This window comes from Conger conger, chromosome 2, assembly GCF_963514075.1.
Source record: "Conger conger chromosome 2, fConCon1.1, whole genome shotgun sequence".
Taxonomy (NCBI): domain Eukaryota; kingdom Metazoa; phylum Chordata; class Actinopteri; order Anguilliformes; family Congridae; genus Conger; species Conger conger.
Window position 1 is genome coordinate 68,078,320 of NC_083761.1, and position 19,501 is coordinate 68,097,820.

The window sequence follows — 19,501 nt, forward strand, 5'->3', positions numbered from 1 at the left end:
AACGCGTTAGAAAAGCCGGAAATATTACAATACTGCTTAAAAAAAACCTGTAATATTCACATAACTGCATTAGGAACCCCAGAAATATTGCAAAACTGCATGGGCACAGTTCTGCATGGGCACAGTTTTCCACCAGAGTCTTCTCCTGTAGTGCCCTGGAGCTTTTCAACAATCCAGTGTTATGTCTGCACATGACTGTAATGTAACATACCAAACATAACTGCATTTTGAATACTTAGTTAAATTGATCATTGCTCATTTGAGACACAAAACAAAAAACACAAGAGGAAACAGCTGTGACCAGCATGCAGCTGAAAAGGAAGACTAGTTCTTCGACTGGTTCTACAGGCAAAACACCATGGGGCGGAAAATAAAAAAGCCAAGGAATCATAACAGATCAGGATTACCAGGATTATGACTGAATAAAACCAGGATATCCTTCTCGAACAGCTCAATTCCTTTCAATGATCGACTGACATTTCTAATAATTCACCGCTTCTGAATCTCTTCAATATTGCAACAGAACAGTTCCTAATCCCCACCAATCCCTAACGACTATCCTTTCTGAAACACTCAAAAAAGTAAAACAGCGGTAGGCACAGAGCACAAACGTACACTTACGAGGCCTGACCTGTGTTATCCCGTCATTCACTACAGCCCCTACCAGCACACAGGACACTGTCACCCCCATGCTTAGCACGCTGTAAGCGTGTATAACAACACGTATGCTGCTGCAGGTGGCGGATATGGATATGGAGCCCGTCTGTTCAGGCAGTATGCGGATTACATGTTGCGTTGGACGTCGTGTTTAGGGAACAGCTTGCATCAGGTGCGTTCGGTCGCCACCGGGGCCTCGTTCACAGACGCGCACCCAGGGGCCAGCGAGGCCCCCAGGGGCCCCACATCACACGGTGCGGCGGTGAGGGGGGGTCGGCGGGTGCAGATGTCCGATCTGCATACCGCACGCCCACCGGAGCCGGGACCACGAGGGGGCAGGGAGGCCTCATTAGGGGAGCCCCGAGCAGGCTGGCCCGGAGACCCGTCTCTCTGATCCAGAGCAGATGCTGGAGACCAGCGCCCTCCGCGAACCCTCGGTCCGGCCCGCTGAATATTCATCGGCGCCCTCCACCCCCAGCTCTGAATCAGCCTGCTCCCGGGTGCGCAGGCTTGCTGGAGACGCCCCGTCCCGTGGGTCTCCGTTTCAAGCCCAACAAAGCAGACCTCGCTCAACGGCTAGCCAGCCGGCTAATTGCGTCGCACGGTCAGGCGCGCCAGATTAGAGGTGAGGCGAAAACCTACAGGTACACCTACACCGCTGAACAGCACGCGCTTCGTCGAGTCATTTCCTCGACGCGCGGTCAGGAGGGCGTCGAGCGACCTCCGTCAATCCCGTGGCGGGTGTGAGGAGCTGGACGTCACTCGGTGACACCTGGGGGCAGGGCTGCTGATGTCAGCGCCTCGTCTCTCCCGCTCATTCCCACACTCGAGCCAGCGGCGGTAATCACCTTCCCCCCTCTCCCCGAGAGCGGGCTGTGTTACTCAGCTCAGCGGGGTCTGTCAGAGGGGCGTCTGATGTCACGCGTGCGCAGGAGAGGGCCGAAACCCACGAGGAGGAGGGGAGGGGCTCAACTGGGGAACGGCTCTGTTCTTCAAACGCGTTTTATGTAACGCACGAGAGGGGAGAGCGACTGAGGGAGAGGGAGTGAAATAGAAGAACGGAGAGGGGAAAAAAGCAGGAGAGAGAGGGGGAAAGGGAGAGAGAATGAAAGAGAAAGATGGAGGATGGAGGGAAACAGCAGGAGAGAAAGAGAGCGAGAAAGAGAGAGGGAAAGAGACAGAGAGAGAGAGGGGGAAAGGGAGAGAGAGGGAGAGGGAGAGAGAGAGCGGGAAAGAGAGGGAGTGGGGGGGGGGGGGAACAAAACAACAGCAGCACAGGAGATTAAGAAGCGTGCTGGGCAGAAGCCCAGAGATTTATTGCTCTGTTCTACAAGGCTGACCGAGTCAGCGCGCAGAACAGAGGTTACATACACACACAAATAAAAGGCCGCTGCGTAAATGAGATCTACACACACTAGAGGGATGCGAGAGCCAGGCTGTCATGGTGAAAAAATGGCATTGAGCCATGACTGAATCGCAGGGGTATGACTTTCCTCGCTAGCAGCGGCATGCTAATGAGCACAGCTAGCGCCTGCTAGCACCGCTGACTGCACACCTGGGGGAGGGGGGCACTCATTGGGCACTGAGCTATGGAGCCCCGCTGGGCACACTATCTCTCTTTCCTAACTGTGTGTTTGTTCTTATTTTTCTCCGTGTCCCTGCAGTGAAGAGTGCAGCCAGCGCAGCAGACTGAGCCGCCCTCTCAGTGTGACCCCCCACAGGCCTGTCCCCGCCCGCGCGCCCAGTCACACGCCACGCCATCTGGACTCCCGCGGCGACGGCCGCCCGCACTCACCGCTCCCAGCCCTGCTCCATCGCTCCCAGCCCTGCTCCATCGCTCCCAGCCCTGCTACACCGCTCCCAGCCCTGCTACACCGCTCCCAGCCCTGCTACACCGCTCCCAGCCCTGCTCCATCGCTCCCAGCCCTGCTCCATCGCTCCCAGCCCTGCTACACCGCTCCCAGCCCTGCTACACCACTGAGCCCTGCTACACCGCTCCCAGCCCCGCTACACCACTCCCAGCCCCGCTACACCACTCCCAGTCCTGCTACACCACTCTGAGCCCTGCTACACCACTCCCAGCCCCGCTACACCACTCCCAGCCCCGCTACACCACTCCCAGTCCTGCTACACCACTCCCAGCCCCGCTACACCACTCCCAGCCCTGCTACACCACTCCCAGCCCTGCTACACCACTGAGCCCTGCTACACCGCTCCCAGCTCTGCTCCATCGCTCCCAGTCCTGCTACACCACTCCCAGCCCCGCTACACCACTCCCAGCCCCGCTACACCACTCCCAGTCCCGCTACACCACTCTGAGCCCTGCTACACCACTCCCAGCCCCGCTACACCACTCCCAGTCCTGCTACACCACTCTGAGCCCTGTTACACCACTCCCAGCCCCGCTACACCACTCCCAGCCCCGCTACACCACTCCCAGCCCCGCTACACCACTCCCAGCCCCGCTACACCACTCTGAGCCCCGTTACACCACTCCCAGTCCCGCTACACCACTCCCAGTCCCTCTACACCACTCCCAGTCCCGCTACACCACTCCCAGTCCCTCTACACCACTCCCAGTCCCTCTACACCACTCCCAGCCCTGCTACACCACTCCCAGTCCCTCTACACCGCTCCCAGTCCCTCTACACCGCTCCCAGTCCCTCTACACCGCTCCCAGTCCCTCTACACCACTCCCAGTCCTGCTACACCACTCCCAGCCCCTCTACACCACTCCCAGTCCCTCTACACCACTCTCAGCCCTGCTACACCACTCCCAGTCCCTCTACACCACTCTCAGCCCTGTTACACCACTCCCAGCCCCCCTACACCACTCCCAGTCCCTCTACACCACTCCCAGTCCCTCTACACCACTCCCAGTCCCTCTACACCACTCCCAGCCCTGCTACACCACTCCCAGCCCTGCTACACCACTCCCAGTCCCTCTACACCATTCCCAGCCCTGCTACACCACTCCCAGCCCTGCTACACCACTCCCAGTCCCTCTACACCACTCCCAGCCCAGTGAGGAGAGCCTCAGCAGCTGCTGGGCCTGGAGGAAATTAACACCCGCGACACGCACACAGAAAAAGGCCGTTCTGCACCAGCGCCAATTTAAGGGGAACATAACTGCCATTAAAAGAAGGGGGAGGTAAGCTGGGAACGGTGATATTTCCTCTGCTAAACAGTGGGCTGTGCCTAAATTGAGATTAATAGAGAGAAAAATCCCTGCCTCAGAGTGCCAACTGCTGCATGTATTTAAACAGAGTAAAAAAGCTAGCGTTTGAGGGCGCAGTGGGTGTAGCTGTCCCATGATGCAGTGCTGGCGGGGTACCTGCAGGACGATGGGGAGCTGCTCAGGGGGGTTCCTGTTCTCCACGCCCATCGTCAGCCACACCTGGAAGGCAGTCAGCTGCTCTGCGAAGAAGGGACTGTGCTGTAGAGACAAACCACACACACACACACACACACACAAAGGCAGGCACACACAGACACACATGAATATGCGTGCGCACACACGTGTACACACAGACACACGCCCGCACGCAGGCGCATGCACACACACACACACACACACACAGAGTCAAATTACACCCTACGGACCAGTATAATCAGTCTGATTACATACATAAATGCATGTCATATTGACGCAGGCGAGACACTTCATACAAAGAAACACGCATGCACAGCCACACACAAGCCAAGGGACGCGGTAATCCCACACTGACCATGAAGACGGAAAATGACAGAACACCTTACGTAATGCCAGTTCTTTGCGTCCAAATAACCGTGACCGTGTACAGCCGTTACATTGTTTTTTTTTAAATCCATTTCCCTCGCCATGACAGTTTCTCCCCCTTTATTGATTGCAGCAGCCTTAGTTTTATCCGTCCATTAATATGGGAGCTGAAATGAAATCCTTCACCCCCCCCCTCCCCCCCCCTCACTCCTCCAGCAGTGCTGGAGAAATATTAGTGCAGGCTGAGTAAATTAATTTGCAAATAATCAAAGTTCTGGGAGCCCGGGGAGCTCCGCTGGGTTTCAGTAATGGGCTGAAGTCACAGAGCAGCAGCAGCCGGGCGCCCGCGCGCTCCTGCCATCTCGTCACAAACGAAATAACACCACGCCTGGAAATTAATATAGAAAATAACCCAAAAGCATCACAGGCGAGTAAAATTCACATCGCGGACGCTCTCCTTTCCCCTCAGGCGTAGCGGAAACACGCGGAGAAACGGGCTATTCGGGAGGGACTTCCCATCGGCTTAAACGGAGAGCGTGGCGGAAGGGACAGAGCTAAGGTGGGGTATCAGAGAAGACTTTCCCAGGCACTGGGGGGTCCAGGGGGCCCCAAGATGTAGGGTATGTATGCATGTAACATATGTATGTACCGAACAAAATTTGATCTAAGTGACTTTGACCGTGGAATGATTGTTAGGGGCAGACAGGGTGGTTTGAGTATCTCAGAAACTGCTGATCTCCTGAGATTTTCACGCACATTAGTCTCTAGAGTTTGCAAAAACAAAAAATCCAGTGAGCAGCAGTTCTGCAGACAGAAATGCCTTGTTAATGAGAGGAGTCAGAGGAGAATGGCCAGATTGGCCAAAGCTGACAGGAAGGTGACAGTAACGCAAATAACCGCACATTACAACAGTGGCAGAAGAGCATCTCAGGAACACACAACGCATCATAACTCTAAGCGGATAGGCTACAGCAGTAGAAGTTTAAAAAAAATAAGTTGAATAAAAACCTAATAAAGTGCTCGGTGAGTGTATGTGTGTATGCATGCACAGATAATATACACTCAGTGAGCAGTTTAATAGGTATATATCAGACTTATTTATAGACTTATTAGCCTTTTGCTGCTGCAGCCTATCTACTTAAGAGGCTTGACACGTAGTGTGTTCAGAGATGCTCTTCTGCATACCACTGTTGGAACGCTGGGTTATTTGCGTTACGGTCACCTTCCTGTCAGCTTTGACCAAAGTGTCTTTTCCTGCAGGCCGGCTGCTCACTGGATGTTTGTGTTTCGCACCATTCTGTGCAAACTCTAGAGAAGGTTGTGCGTGAAAATCCCAGGAGATCAGCAGTTTCTAAGATATTCAAACCACCCCGTCTGGCACCAACAATAACACCACAATTAAATATCACATTTTCCCCATTCTGTCATATGGTCTGAAAAACAGCTGAACCTCTTGACTACGTCTGCATGCTTTTATGCATTTAGTTGCTGCCACGTGATTGGCTGATTCAATATTTGCATTAACAAGCTGGTGTACAGGTCAGCCTACTGAGGAGCTCAGGGAGTGTATGTCTATATCCATCCCTGCGTGGCAGATTCCAGAGGTCCTGTGGGCCACTGCGAGTCCTTTATGCAGCAGTGCAGACACAGAGCACCTGCACTAAAGCTGAACTGAGCACAGAGAGAGATGAAATACGGGTTCATAAAGGCTTATGGATTCCACTGGACCTTGATTTCTGGCTGAAAAGCCAAGAGGGCGAAAAAGAGAAATGGAGAGAGATGAAAAAGAAAAGGGCAGAGAGAGAGCGAGAGCGAGAGAGAGTGAAGGTTGGTGCATCGGTACAAAGCTGAATAAGACCCTAACAGACACACACTCACACTCACACACTCACACACTCACACACTCACACACTCACACACTCACTCTCACACACTCTCACACACTCTCACACACTCTCACACACTCTCACACACTCTCACACACTCTCACACACACACACACACACACACACACACACTGGTTGAGAGGAAGGACGTGAAAATTGTACACAAACACCTCAAACCCTTCCTTGCCATCCCCCCTTTGTTCTGTTTTTCAGGCCCAGGGAAAGCCTTTGCAGCTCGAGAACTTTCTCTGATATCTCCCACAGTAAACGGCGGAGGCTGCTTGCTGAAGCTTGCCCTGTGATGATGTGAGGAGAAGCAGTGCCTGTGTAGTGTTTGTAGACGTTTATGGCTGTTTTGGAGCTAATGTGTCAAAGGAAGCAGACTACATGCTGATCCTGTGAACAACATGGGAGCAGAGCGGCCCGGTATTATAATTATAGAACGCAAAGATCATCACCGCCATGGGGTGTATTGCCTTGCTTTTCGTCTTTTGTTTTTCTTTAATTAGAGCTGATGCTGTATTAAACATCCAAACTTCAGAGGCTGTGTGGGAAAAAAACCTTACCACGGATATATACTGGGTGCTGATAAGACAGCCAATCACACAGCAAGGTCGTGCAGCTTCTGTGTGGTCATGTGATGTGTTTCTGTCAATCACACGACAGCTGCACGGCCTTCCTGCCGATTGGCTGTCCTGGCACTACACAGGCCCCAAATGGGTGATGGCTCGCCCTCTCTCCAGCCAGGAGGTGGAACTGTGGAAAATCTCTGATCCTGACCTTTTTCTGCACTGGCAGGCCAAAGACTGTGCCCAACACGTTTGGGGAAATGTCACTGCAAACTAGCAATTTAACACACTCAAAGTCAAATAAGAGGGCAAATCACTGTTGAAATATCCGCTTCATATTCTTTTGTTTTACTCATCTTTGAGGGCTAATTGTCGTATGACAAAAACGAAAGTGTCACACGACTTTAGGCATTCGTACACTATCGGCAAGGTCTGCGATAACGCTGAAGATGGGATAGGACTCTGGGTAATGAACGTTGCTATGTGCTAATGCTATGTCGCGCCAGAACAGGATGCAGAAGAGGAAACGGCGGCGCTCAGAAGCGCGGCCAATCTTTCCATCCAACAGCTTATCGCACATGCTAACATCTTCAGCAGGACAAAAGCCCAGGACGCAGCCGTTCGGTCCGGGCTCCGCTCCCCCGCCGGTGAAAGGTGGGGCGCTGCGGCTGAACTCACCCTGAAGGCCGTGCCTTCCTCGATGATGGTGGGGAGCTGCGAGAGGCAGATGTCCACGGCCAGGTCCCACGCCTGCCTGCAGGGGGCAGCACCAAAACAACGGAGTTAGTTCCCACAAGACAGGGTCACTGGAGGCTCAGTGAAGCCTTCTCGCGCTGGTGTGCCTCGAGGGTGGCCTCATAGGCATGACACTGTCCTAGCACAGGTACTAGCCTCGTGGGTGAACGGTCGAGGAAAGCCTTCAGGAGAGAGCGGGAAGGAGCATCAGTGGCTTTCATTCTAGGATTTTTACTTTAATACGTGTCTTTGGGGAGTCTTTGTGCAGTAGGAATGGGCTGTAATGTACACTTACACCACTTCCTTATGCTTTCCTTCTTTTAAAAAAGATAAAAGATAAATGCAAGCAAAGCATTGAGCACACACACCTTTATCGTGCAAAACAGACAATGTGTCCATCCCTCGGGATCTTTGTCAGGTCTAAGTTCAAATGGGAAGTTAGGATGTGCATATTTTTACGAATACTTGGGCCACTCAAAAGACCTCAATAACTGCAATCTCATCTCAAGACTTTCGGTTCTAGGGAAAATTCTTGAATCTCTGTTTAATACTAAAATATTTTATGTCAGGTCCCACTTGTAAAAGAGATTTTGATCTCATTGAGTCCTTCCTGGCTTTAAACAAACAAACAAACAAACAAACAAACAAATGTTTCGTCTCCAGAAAGTGAATTTTAAATGTGGCTTTCCTCAGTGGCGAATACTCCTCTGTGCTCTCAGATTTCAAAGGCACACAAATCCATTCAACTAAGGGGGTGCAGGAAAGTGAACATGAAAGATGTTTGCACATGAGCACATGAGCACAGCAAAGACTTGCAGCTGCGCTTGTCCTCAACTCGCTCTTATTAAGGAGTCGAGAGGCGTGATGGTGCCCGTTCGACAGCACTCGTCTGATAGCGCTTATTCAGGTAGCACTCGTATGACAGCGCTTATTCAGGTAGCACTCGTTCTCGTAGCACTCGTTCTGGTAGCACTCGTTCTGGTAGCACTCATACCAGAAGTCCCCCCCCGCCCCCCTCATCACTCACACCTGATGACTTTGTCTCCTTCTTTGAAAAGAAGGTTGATGCTATTCGCAATTCCTTCTCTCAACCCTCCACCCCTGCTGACCCTCCTACCCTCCCCAACTCCCTAACCTCCTTTTCTCCCCTCTCTGACGCCGACACACTGAAACTCCTTACTTCCCACCGCCCAACCACCTGTCCTCTTGACCCCTTCCCCTCTCCCCTCCTACAATCTATATCTGATGACATTCTCCCTTTTCTCTCCTCTCTAATCAACACCTCCCTCTCTTCCGGCACCATGCCCTCTTCCCTGAAGAGGGCCAGAGTCACTCCCCTGCTCAAAAAACCTACTCTTGACCCCTCTGCCCTGAACAACTACCGGCCTGTCTCTCTTCTTCCCTTTCTCGCTAAAACTCTGGAACGGGCGGTCTGCTCCCAACTGTCCACTTATCTTCTCCAGAACAATCTCCATGACCCCAACCAGTCTGGCTTCAAGAGTGGCCACTCCACTGAAACCGCCCTGCTCGCGGTCACTGAGGCACTCCACTCTGCTAAAGCAAAATCCCTCTCCTCTGTCCTCATCTTCCTCGACCTGTCGGCCGCCTTCGATACAGTCAACCATGAGATTCTGCTCTCATCGCTGTCTGGGATGGGTGTCACAGGTTCTGCACTCGCTTGGTTTTCCTCCTACCTCTCTGGTCGCTCCTACCAGGTGACTTGGAGGGGCGCAGTCTCCGACCCTCACCCCCTACGAACTGGAGTCCCGTAGGGCTCGGTTCTTGGGCCTCTCCTCTTCTCGCTATACACCATGTCTCTTGGTTCTGTTATCTCTTCCCACGGCTTTTCTTATCATTCCTACGCTGATGACACCCAACTCTTCATTTCCTTCCCCCCCGACACCCAAATCACCACACGGATCTCTGCCTGCTTGGCTGACATCTCTGTGTGGATGACTTCCCATCACCTGAAGCTCAACCTTGCCAAAACTGAGCTTCTCTACATCCCTGCTAAGTCCACTCCGTCAATCGACCTCTCATTGACTGTTGAGGACTTTGTAGTTTCCTCCTCCCGTACGGCAAAGAATCTTGGGGTGACTCTTGATAACTGCCTCACCCTGGCTCCGCAAGTATCCTCCACTGCCAGAACCTGCAGGTTCTTTCTGTATAATATACGCCGTATCCGTCATCTCCTGACTGAGAAAGCCACCCAGCTCCTAGTCCAGGCGCTCGTCATTTCCCGCCTGGATTACTGCAACTCCCTCCTAGCCGGTCTCCCAGCGTGTGCCATCAAACCCCTCCAGCTGGTCCAGAATGCTGCAGCCCGCCTGATCACCAGTCAGCCTAGGTCGGCTCATGTCACCCCGCTTCTCATTGGCCTCCACTGGCTTCCTATTGCCGCACGCATCCGTTTCAAGGCCCTAGTGTTGGCATTTCAGGCTGCTAAGGGGACTGCCCCACCTTACATACAATCCCTGATCACTCCCTACTCCCCAGCTAGACCACTCCGGTCTGCCAGCTCTGGTCGCCTTACGGTTCCCTCTCTACGTGCACCTGGCGGTCGAGCTGCACGTTCACGCCTGTTTTCCGTTCTGGTTCCTCAGTGGTGGAATGACTTGCCTACCACTGTCAGAACAGCAGAATCCCTCCCCCTATTTCGACGCAGACTCAAAACCCACCTTTTCAAACTCTACCTTAGTCCTCCCTCCTGATTTCCCCTGCCCCTCCTTTCTGATATCCCTATCCTTGTCTAACCCCCCCCCCCCCCCAAAAAAATAAAAATAAAAATAAAAAATAAATGCACTTCTGATGACAACTACGTTTAGAACAGCATTTCCTGTGTATTTTGCTAGTTTCTGGATGTGATGCTCTGACTTGAAACACTTGTTCTCGAAGCACTCGTTCTCGTAGCACTCGTTCTCGTAGCACTCGTATGACAGTGCTTGTTCTGGTAGCACTCGTTCTCGTAGCACTCGTTCTCGTAGCACTCGTATGACAGTGCTTGTTCTGGTAGCACTCGTTCTGGTAGCACTCGTTCTCGTAGCACTCGTTCTCGTAGCACTCGTTCTCGTAGCACTCGTTCTCGTAGCACTGGTATGACAGCACTCGTTCTCGTAGCACTGGTATGACAGCACTCGTTCTCGTAGCACTCGTTCTCGTAGCACTCGTATGACAGTGCTTGTTCTGGTAGCACTCGTTCTCGTGGCACTCGTTCTCGTGGCACTCGTTCTCGTGGCACTCGTTCTCGTGGCACTCGTTCTCGTGGCACTCGTTCTCGTAGCACTCGTTCTCGTAGCACTCGAATGACAGCGCTTGTCGTGGTAGCACTCGTTCTGGTAGCACTCGTTCTCGTAGCACTCGAATGACAGCGCTTGTTGTGGTAGCACTTGTCTGACAGCGCTTGTCCTGGTAGCACGTCTGACAGAGGATAGAGTATAACAGCTGTCCTGTCATGGGGCATCTTACCTGCTCATCTTACTCCTAATGCATCTCCAGTGCGCAAATATTAATATTGAGGAATCTATGCGGACCATTTCAATAATGACAATAATGCAGTCTGTGTGCGTGCTTCATCATAAATCACTCCCCCCCCCGCTTTGAGGGCTAAACAGCAGTGCTGACACTCTGGGGCCCAGCTCAGTACGTGAGTTTCAGAGGCGCCTGCTCTTTACTGACTACAGCTGTAATGCCTCTTCTGAAAGGAAACCAGAGACCAGCCCTAACGTTTTAAAACAAGATGGAGGACATCATCATCCCTCTCCAAAAACCAATGCAGCAAAGCTTCAATAAAATCCCTGTAAAGTTATGCCGACAGCTGGAGCAAGTGTGTTGCTTGCGGAAACGGATGGAGTGAGAGGAGAAAAACAAAACAAGGAGGGGGGGTGGGCAAAAAGCTCCCGCTCCAGAAAGTAGCATAAATAAATAAATAGCGACCCTTTTCAGCGAGGATAATTACACTCCGCAGCCCGGAGTTCAGCGAATGTAGATAACAATCACGCAATAAAAGCTTCATTTACACGATGTGTGTCTCGCCGTCCCGAGGCTCTTTATTTGAATGTAAGATGTAATTTTCGAGATGTCGCGCGTTAACAGGGAGGGCTGCGTCTAACTCTGGCTCAGGACCGAGGCCTCCCTTCCCTCAGAAACGCGCTCCCTCCTGAGGCCTGCATCTCAGGTCTTCACCAGGCTTTGGTTTGGGTTCCTCAGCACCTCAGCTCTCTCTCCTGCACCTGAGGCAGGTCTCCACTGTCCATCAGCTCGGTGACATGCAAAACCACCTGCACTCAGCATGTTTCTCTAAACCCGTTACAAATAATGTGACCGTCCTCTGGCTTTCTGTGAGAGACCTCACTGTGCTCTTTAACGAGAGGCCAGGGACTTGGACTTGGGACAGGAACAATGAGTGCCCCAGACCTGGATTAGATATGTAATTGTTTTGGATTCAAATACTGCTACGCGCTCGATTGATCTTGCCTGGTGCAACTGAGCCAACCAAGAGTACCGGAGGCAGGGTTTGCACTTATTAGATAATCAATTCTGAAATAAGTTATGAAATTACCATGTGATGTAATTGAGAGGATTCCTATACTTCCAATACAATACAATACAATACAATACAGTAGAAGAGTATATCGTGTATTTGCCCCAGGTGGGGCTGGGGACAGGCGTGCAGGGCTTACCACATGGCATGCATGTAGGTGGGGGGTAGGCGTGGGCTGCTGACTGGGGTGCAGTTGTATGACCTCATTATCCTCTCAGCCAATAGGAAATTGCGAAACAGGCTGGCAACCAACAGGTCCTGGCGGAAGAGCTTCTGGAAGAGGTCTGTGAAAGACGGGAGAGAGAGAGAGATCAAAGGGGAGGTTATGGCACACTCGCCCTGCTCTGAAACAGTATCACAGGCTGCGATGGCATCTCATCTGCTTATTAATGCCGTTCACTCAACTGAGTGGGACAAAGGTTTTCTGTTCTGAATCCTCATTACATTTTAATCATTCTAATCTTTGTGTACAGTGGATTATGTCCTACATGCCTTAATTACACACATTTCTCCCCCTCCGTGTCGGCAGATGCACAAAGACCAGCGCAGAATTTATCCATTAAAAAAAATAAAAAATGTATCCACCAATCCTGTCTGCTGCACTGCGCTGAATGTGGAGGGTTAGTGAATGCAGTGTCAGTGAATATAGGGTGTCAGTGAATGCAGTGTCAGTGAATGTGGAGTGTCAGTGAATGTGGAGGGTTAGTGAATGCAGTGTCAGTGAATGTGGAGTGTCAGTGAAGGTGGAGGGTTAGTGAATGCAGTGTCAGTGAATATAGGGTGTCAGTGAATGAAGTGTCAGTGAATGTGGAGTGTCAGTGAAGGTGGAGGGTTAGTGAATGCAGTGTCAGTGAATGTGGAGTGTCAGTGAAGGTGGAGGGTTAGTGAATGCAGTGTCAGTGAATATAGGGTGTCAGTGAATGCAGTGTCAGTGAATGTGGAGTGTCAGTGAATGTGGAGGGTTAGTGAATGCAGTCTCAGTGAAGGTAGAGTGTCAGTGAATGCAGTGTCAGGAAATATGGAGTGAAGGGTGAAGTGTCAGTGAATGTGGAGCGTCAGTGAATATGGAGCGTGAGTGAATCCAGTGTCAGTGAATGTGGAGTGTCAGTGAATGTGGAGTGTCAGCGAATATGGAGCGTCAGTGAATCCAGTGTCAGTGAATGTGGAGTATCAGTGTTTAAGGATTTACATCTGACTTTCATGCTGTATCACTGACCCGGGTATCACACAAAGCTGACTGAACAGCATCAGAGGCGAGTGAAAGGGCACTGTGAGCCGTACCTCTCGGCAGCACGTTCCACGCGATGGTGTCCGTGATGGCCGTGAAGATCCAGTTGAGCTCTCCCAGCGGGGTGCGTCTGTCATTCAGCCGGCCTGGGATCCTGCACGCAACACAAGCCCAGCTCGCCGTGAGCACAAAACGCAGATACCACCTGGGGAACAGCTCCCCACGAGCACCGAGTCAAAGCTAGTGTTCCACTCAGGACCGCCGGAGCTGACCGAACTGTTCACCCCCCTCTCCCCCCCTCCCTGTCTCGCCCTCAGGCCGGTGTCACCAGTCAGAAGAAAGCACAGCACAGAGCAGTGGGGCATGGTGAGTGATGGGAGAGGAGTGCACTGAGCAGACCAGGGCCGTTAGAGCGGCTCAAACTCAACCTCAGGGTGCGAGACGCTGGAAATGAGCAATGGGAGAGGGGAGAGGGGAGAGGGGAGAGGGGAGAGGGGAGAGGGAGAGGCTGTTAGCTGGAATGGGCTGTGGGCCTGACACTCCGCACGGCGAAGCTGTAATCAACACAGAGAAATCACCTGTGCTAATGGCTCTGATGGCCTCTCTGTAATCAGTGCTGCAGCCAGGAAACCAGGAGCGGGATTAGGGACCAGGAACGGGATTAGGGACCAGGAGCGGGATTAGGGACCAGGAGCGGGATTAGGGACCAGGAGCAGGTTTGGGACCAGGAGCAGGTTTGGGACCAGGAGCAGAATTAGGGACCAGGAGCAGAATTAGGGACCAGGAGCAGAATTAGGGACCAGGAGCGGGATTAGGGACCAGGAGCGGGATTAGGGACCAGGAGCAGGATTACGGACCAGAAGCAGGATTATGGACCAGGAGCAGAATTATGGACCAGGAGCAGAATTATGGACCAGGAGCAGGATTAGGGACCAGGAATGGGATTAGGGCTAGCACAGGTCTTCAGAGAGCCTGCACTCTCATCACACACGGGTCCGGCTCCTTCCCCCCGGCTCGACTCGCTGTGGTTTCCCCGGAGACAGGGACACACGAGCGCTTACACGGCTGATTGGCCAGGGGGACTGATGTGGCTGCCTTCTAGGAGGAGGCACACGTGATGGTCTTCCCTATTCCATCCAGGGGGAGGGGGAAGGGGGGGGTCCGTATGGCTGATTTCCGAAGCCAGCGCACATAAAGCACTCAAGGCTCCAGTGCGCGGAGATCAATAAAAGCATTCTCCCGCTGATGCTGATGATGATGATGTGTTGACCAGGCCTCAGTCCCATCAGAGATGTTTTATGACCCTCAACAGAGAGAGTAGGGGGGGAGGGGTGCCTCGCACTGGGGCCAGGGGATTGACAGCTCAAGGAATAGAATACAAAAAAAGGTTTCTTGTGCTAGTGTGGCACCCTCAGCATGAAGAGGGGTTATGGATCAGGGGGCTTCCCCTGCACATTGGCCGTGCAAACACACAACTAACCACAGCCTATCAGAGGACATTCCCTCATGTGCACAGCTAACTTTAACCTATCAGAGAACATTCCCTCATGTGCACAACTAACGTCAGCCTATCAGAGGACATTCCCTCATGTGCACAGCTAAGTAGTTAGGATAGTTAGGAAATGGCAAAAGACGGCTGGTGTTCATTCATTAAAAGTCAGACAGATTCTGACAAGCTTTTTTTGACATGCTACCTCACGATGTGACACGCGATGAAATGATTCAGATATGTGCAAAACATTGGTATTCCCAGCAAGCAAAGTCTGATACATGAATAGTACAAGCTTTACACCACTACACCCCCACCGCCAAATGTTGCAAACAGATCATCATTCATCATTACTATTTGTACAGTAGCTTCATTGTTACCTTCCAGCTCAGAATAACTGATTCCAATACGTGTGTGTGTGTGTGTGTGTGTGTGTGTGCACGCTTACGTGTGTCTGTGTGTGTGATACATTTATCTTCAATAGAACACCAAATAACTGTTAACGGGCAAATCCATCCTCTTTCATGGGGTACATTGAAAAACAAACCCCACAAAATACAACTACACTCTTCCGTAATCCATTTTTAAAAGGCAAACACATCGCCCGGAAGCGCGGGCTAGCGGACAAGAGAGCCGATCCATTAAGCAGAAAGAAGCTTCTTCTTTCTTCTAAAAAAAAAGGAGAAATGCAGAAAGGCACGGAGCCGTGGAAGTTGCGGGAGCCGGGGCGAGCGGCAGAGGAAGAGGGGGAAACGCAGAGAGGGAGGGTAACAGCTGCAGCGGGGGGGGGGCGTTCATGAGGAGAATATTAAAGAGAAACAAATTATAAAACGATCCTTTCCCGACACGCAGGCCCCGGCCCTGCCGAGCGCGAAGCCCAAACGCGGCTCCAGAAGCCCCCGCGGGCGGCGGGCTGCACGCCCGCCCAACCCTGCCGCCGGCATGCAGGCCCGGCCTGATCACCCGCGCTTTAATGAGAAAAACACCGGGCTGATATACGCTCCTGTTCCGAGCGGGGGCCCTCGCGCCGAGCCGGGGCCCGTTTCCCTGCCTCCCTCCCATTACAGCTCTCTCTCTCCGTAAACTCCACCGAGTCGGGCCCCGCTACATCTTATTACCGGCAGATTTAATATATAAAACCCTGGAGGAAAATGTGTTCTAGCTCACGGGGAGGGTGCTTGGTAATAAAACACCAGAACAGAAGGGGAGAAAAACAACTACAAAACAACCAAGAAACAAGACACCCCTGGTAACAATCAAGAAGTATAGAAAATTATTTCCTACTGGCCCTAAATGGGGGTGGTGTGGGGGTATTGGTCATCCAGTAAAAGTAATACTGCTCTTCTCCAGCTCTGAGTGCCTGGAGGGCTCAGCGTTTTCTTGTTTTCATTTAACCCCAGCCCTTCTCCCTCTGCTGATTAAATTGGTTGTTTGACTGGCAAAACTCTCAGCGTTTGCCTCGCCCTAGAACAGGGCACCTCTCTGGCTGACCTATACACCCTGCAGGGTTGTGGCGTTGGGGGACCAGAGTCAAAATCAGACGAGCACGGGTTTGACCTAGCGGGGGCGTTCATGGCCGAGGGCTGCATTGGGGAACAGTAGCCTTCTGCAGGATAACCCCACAACCCAACACCGCACGTAAAACATGTTTCCGGTATGATCCGTGAGCGCGTAGCCCTGGGCTGTGTCAGGCGGATATCAGCCCACAAGTAAGGTGGGAGGCCAGTGTCTAATTGGTGCCCCTGACCCGAAATGACGCACCCTGCGGGGCCCTGAGGGTGTCGGGGGTCTCTTCGCCCTTGCCGGTTGGTACCGTGCGGTGCCTGTGGTGAAATGCCACACTAGCCCGAGGGAGAACAGAAACACACTGCAGGCACACCAGCCACCGATCACCTTACAGGCTAACCGCTAAAGCTGCCGCAGCCAAATCTTTTTACCCACCTCCCCACCCCGCCTGGAACCCCCCCGACGCACCGTAACTTATCTCGCAGTCATATTAGCGTTTCATTACGGGCGACGTTTTCATTTCCACCGCCCCGCAGCTCGAGCGGGTAGGCCGAGCCTCCGACTGCACCGGTGATGCAAGGCTTCCGTCGCCTCTCCCCATCTCCCCCGTTAGCTTAACGAACCCCGCGAGCCGTGCCGGAGATAATTACCTCAGGGCTGAGCTGATCGGTCTGAGTCAGTCGCTGATAGAGATTCCCCCTGAAAAGCCCTGAAGGGGCGGGGCTGATCGGCCTGAGTCAGACGCTGATAGAGATTCCCATTGAAAAGCCCTGAAGGAGCTGCGTATCCATTATAAGGACATTTCCGGTAATCACGGACATGGGGGGTGCGAGAAACAACGGGCCGGGTCGGGAATGAAGATTAGGAAAAGTTCTAGGGTCCTGGTACCCAGGTGAGAATGGTAAATTCTCAAGAGAAGTATTCACATCTTTATAACACTCAGAAGTGCTGGGACAGGCGGCCAGGTCTCATGTCCGTGCGTGAATGCTCCTGAACGGGATGGTATGTGCCATATGGTATGTCTGTACTGTCTGCAGGACTGCGCAGCGTGAGACCAAACTGCTCTCCAGTGACTCAATGTTCATTTAAATAATGAGTGACACCTAATAATGAATAACACTGCAGCCTGCTCACCGGAGCTGAGAACTCAATTTCAAAGTGTGTGTGTGTGTATGTGTGTGTGTGTGTGTGTGTGTAGTGCACGTGTGTGCGCGTGTGCACATGCGAGTGAATGACTAAGAGAGAAAAAGACAAATTGCTCATCTCAGCTCTTAGCAGAGTGGCACAGGACACGCGAGAGCTGACTCACTGGCCTCCCGCTGTTTCAGAAGCTGCCGGAAAATGCCATCTCCTGTCCGTTCAGATGGCCCGTCTCCCAACGACAGCACCTCTCCACCTGCAGCAGCAACTCCCCAGACCGCATCATTAAGCCTCTCCTCCCCCAGCTCTCATTAATGAACACGGCCTGCATTCAGGACGCAGCCTCATAAATCACAGACCCGCCAAGAGCGTACTCTTCCTTAACTACGTGTAACTAGCTAAGCGGGGTTCATTACGTGATATTTTCGAGCGCCTAAAAAAACGGGCAGGAGAACGAAGACATCTGGTGGTAAATGGGATGGGTTTCTGTGCAGAAACTCTCATTGCAATAGATTATCACCGTATTAGATGCAACCCTACACCGGGAAGACGCACGTCTGCCGTGACAAATGCGCCGCGGAGTGCATCCGTTTCAATAATTAAATAAACTTCTTGCAGAACCGCGAGCAATTTATTTAGATAAAACGTCGCCATTAGTGCCGCGTTCAGTGGAAGTTCGGATTGAACAAAAAAAGCAGGACCTTCGGTTACGGCTCCCGTTCGGTGAAATATAAAGAAAACAATAGATTTATCACCATTAAACTGCATTCTCCAATTAGGAGGACAGCTCCGTTCATATGGCCGAGAAGAGGCAGAGGAGCCAGACCTCAAAGAGCTCATCACTTCAAAAGGCCTTCTGCAGACACCGATGAAAGGTGTGATTCTGACATGGTTATCGAATAAATACAGGTCACACCAATTAGGGCGAGGAGGAACCAATCAACGCATCATTCTGGCTGATAGAGTTTACCTGTATGAAGCACAGTACAGTCGAAACAGACGTGGTTTCAGATTGCGAAGTCCAGGAAGTCCCATTACAACTGGGAGACCAGCCATTGACGTCATACAGCACACAGCCCACGCAAAACCCACAAAGCCCGTTCCCCGGCTTTAAAGCAAACACGAGAAAGGGGGACAGGCTGCTCTTAACCGCTAAGCATTCGGTGTTTGTTTGAATAAAATAGCTTGAAAATGAGCATTGAAAAGCCCTCGCAGCGTCAAAACAAGGAACCAAGGAGGAGTGAAATTAGGCTACATCGCAAACCCATGAGCTTTGTTATCAAGCCTCATTATTTAGAGCAAAGCGCATTAAATACCCGCTGAGCCTGGCGGAGGCCTCAGCAGGGCGCTAATGAACCCAGCCTCAAGCTTCCGTCCCCTAGTCATTATTACCGCGAGCGCGCGGCGCGAAGGCCAAAAACCACCGCGCTACTCCGCTCTCCTCTGCTCCCCTCCGCTCTCCTCCGCTCCCCTCCGCTCTCCTCTGCTCTCCTCCACTCCTCTCTGCTCCCCTCCGCCCTCCTCCGCTCCCGTCCGGTCCCCTCCGCCCTCCTCCGCTCTTCTCCACTCCCCTTCGCTCCCCTCCGCTCTCCTCTGCTTTCTTCCACTCCCCTCCGCTCTCCTCTGCTTTCTTCCACTCTCCTCCGCTCTCCTCCGCTCCACACAGGCCCACTGGCCTCCGCAGGGCTCCTGACAAAACGGAATTAACCGACCCGGCGCAACACAACACTTCGTCTTTCCTGGCACGAGATAGCCGAGGCATTAGAGTTAGGATAGATACAGACGCACAGTCAGCTGGAATAAGGGGGGGGGAGAGGGACCATGGGAAGCATTCCGTTTCTCCGCTCAGCAGGAGAGGCACCGGGCACGCACGCTCCTCCCGCCATACCGACTGTGAACTCCGGAGTAAACCGAATTGCGGATGACAGAGAGAGCGAGGGCGAGAGGCAGAAGCCCACGCTCAGCGGGGCGGGATATGAAAGGCGGCAGAACGCGCTTATTTAGCCGCTTAA

At 52.4% G+C, this 19,501-nt stretch overlaps 1 protein-coding gene across 2 annotated transcripts in view; it reads right to left on the reverse strand.

The window, feature by feature from the left end:
• rptor (regulatory associated protein of MTOR, complex 1) overlaps nt 1-19,501 on the reverse strand; it is a 181,595-nt gene that overhangs the window by 64,687 nt on the left and 97,407 nt on the right. For both annotated transcript variants that reach the window (XM_061230924.1, XM_061230923.1), the window contains exons 9-12: nt 13,408-13,508; nt 12,266-12,410; nt 7,530-7,605; nt 3,992-4,093 (exon numbers count right to left, since the gene is read on the reverse strand). In XM_061230924.1, the coding sequence (XP_061086908.1) occupies nt 3,992-4,093; nt 7,530-7,605; nt 12,266-12,410; nt 13,408-13,508 (424 nt within the window). The remainder of the gene's footprint in view (nt 1-3,991; nt 4,094-7,529; nt 7,606-12,265; nt 12,411-13,407; nt 13,509-19,501) is intronic.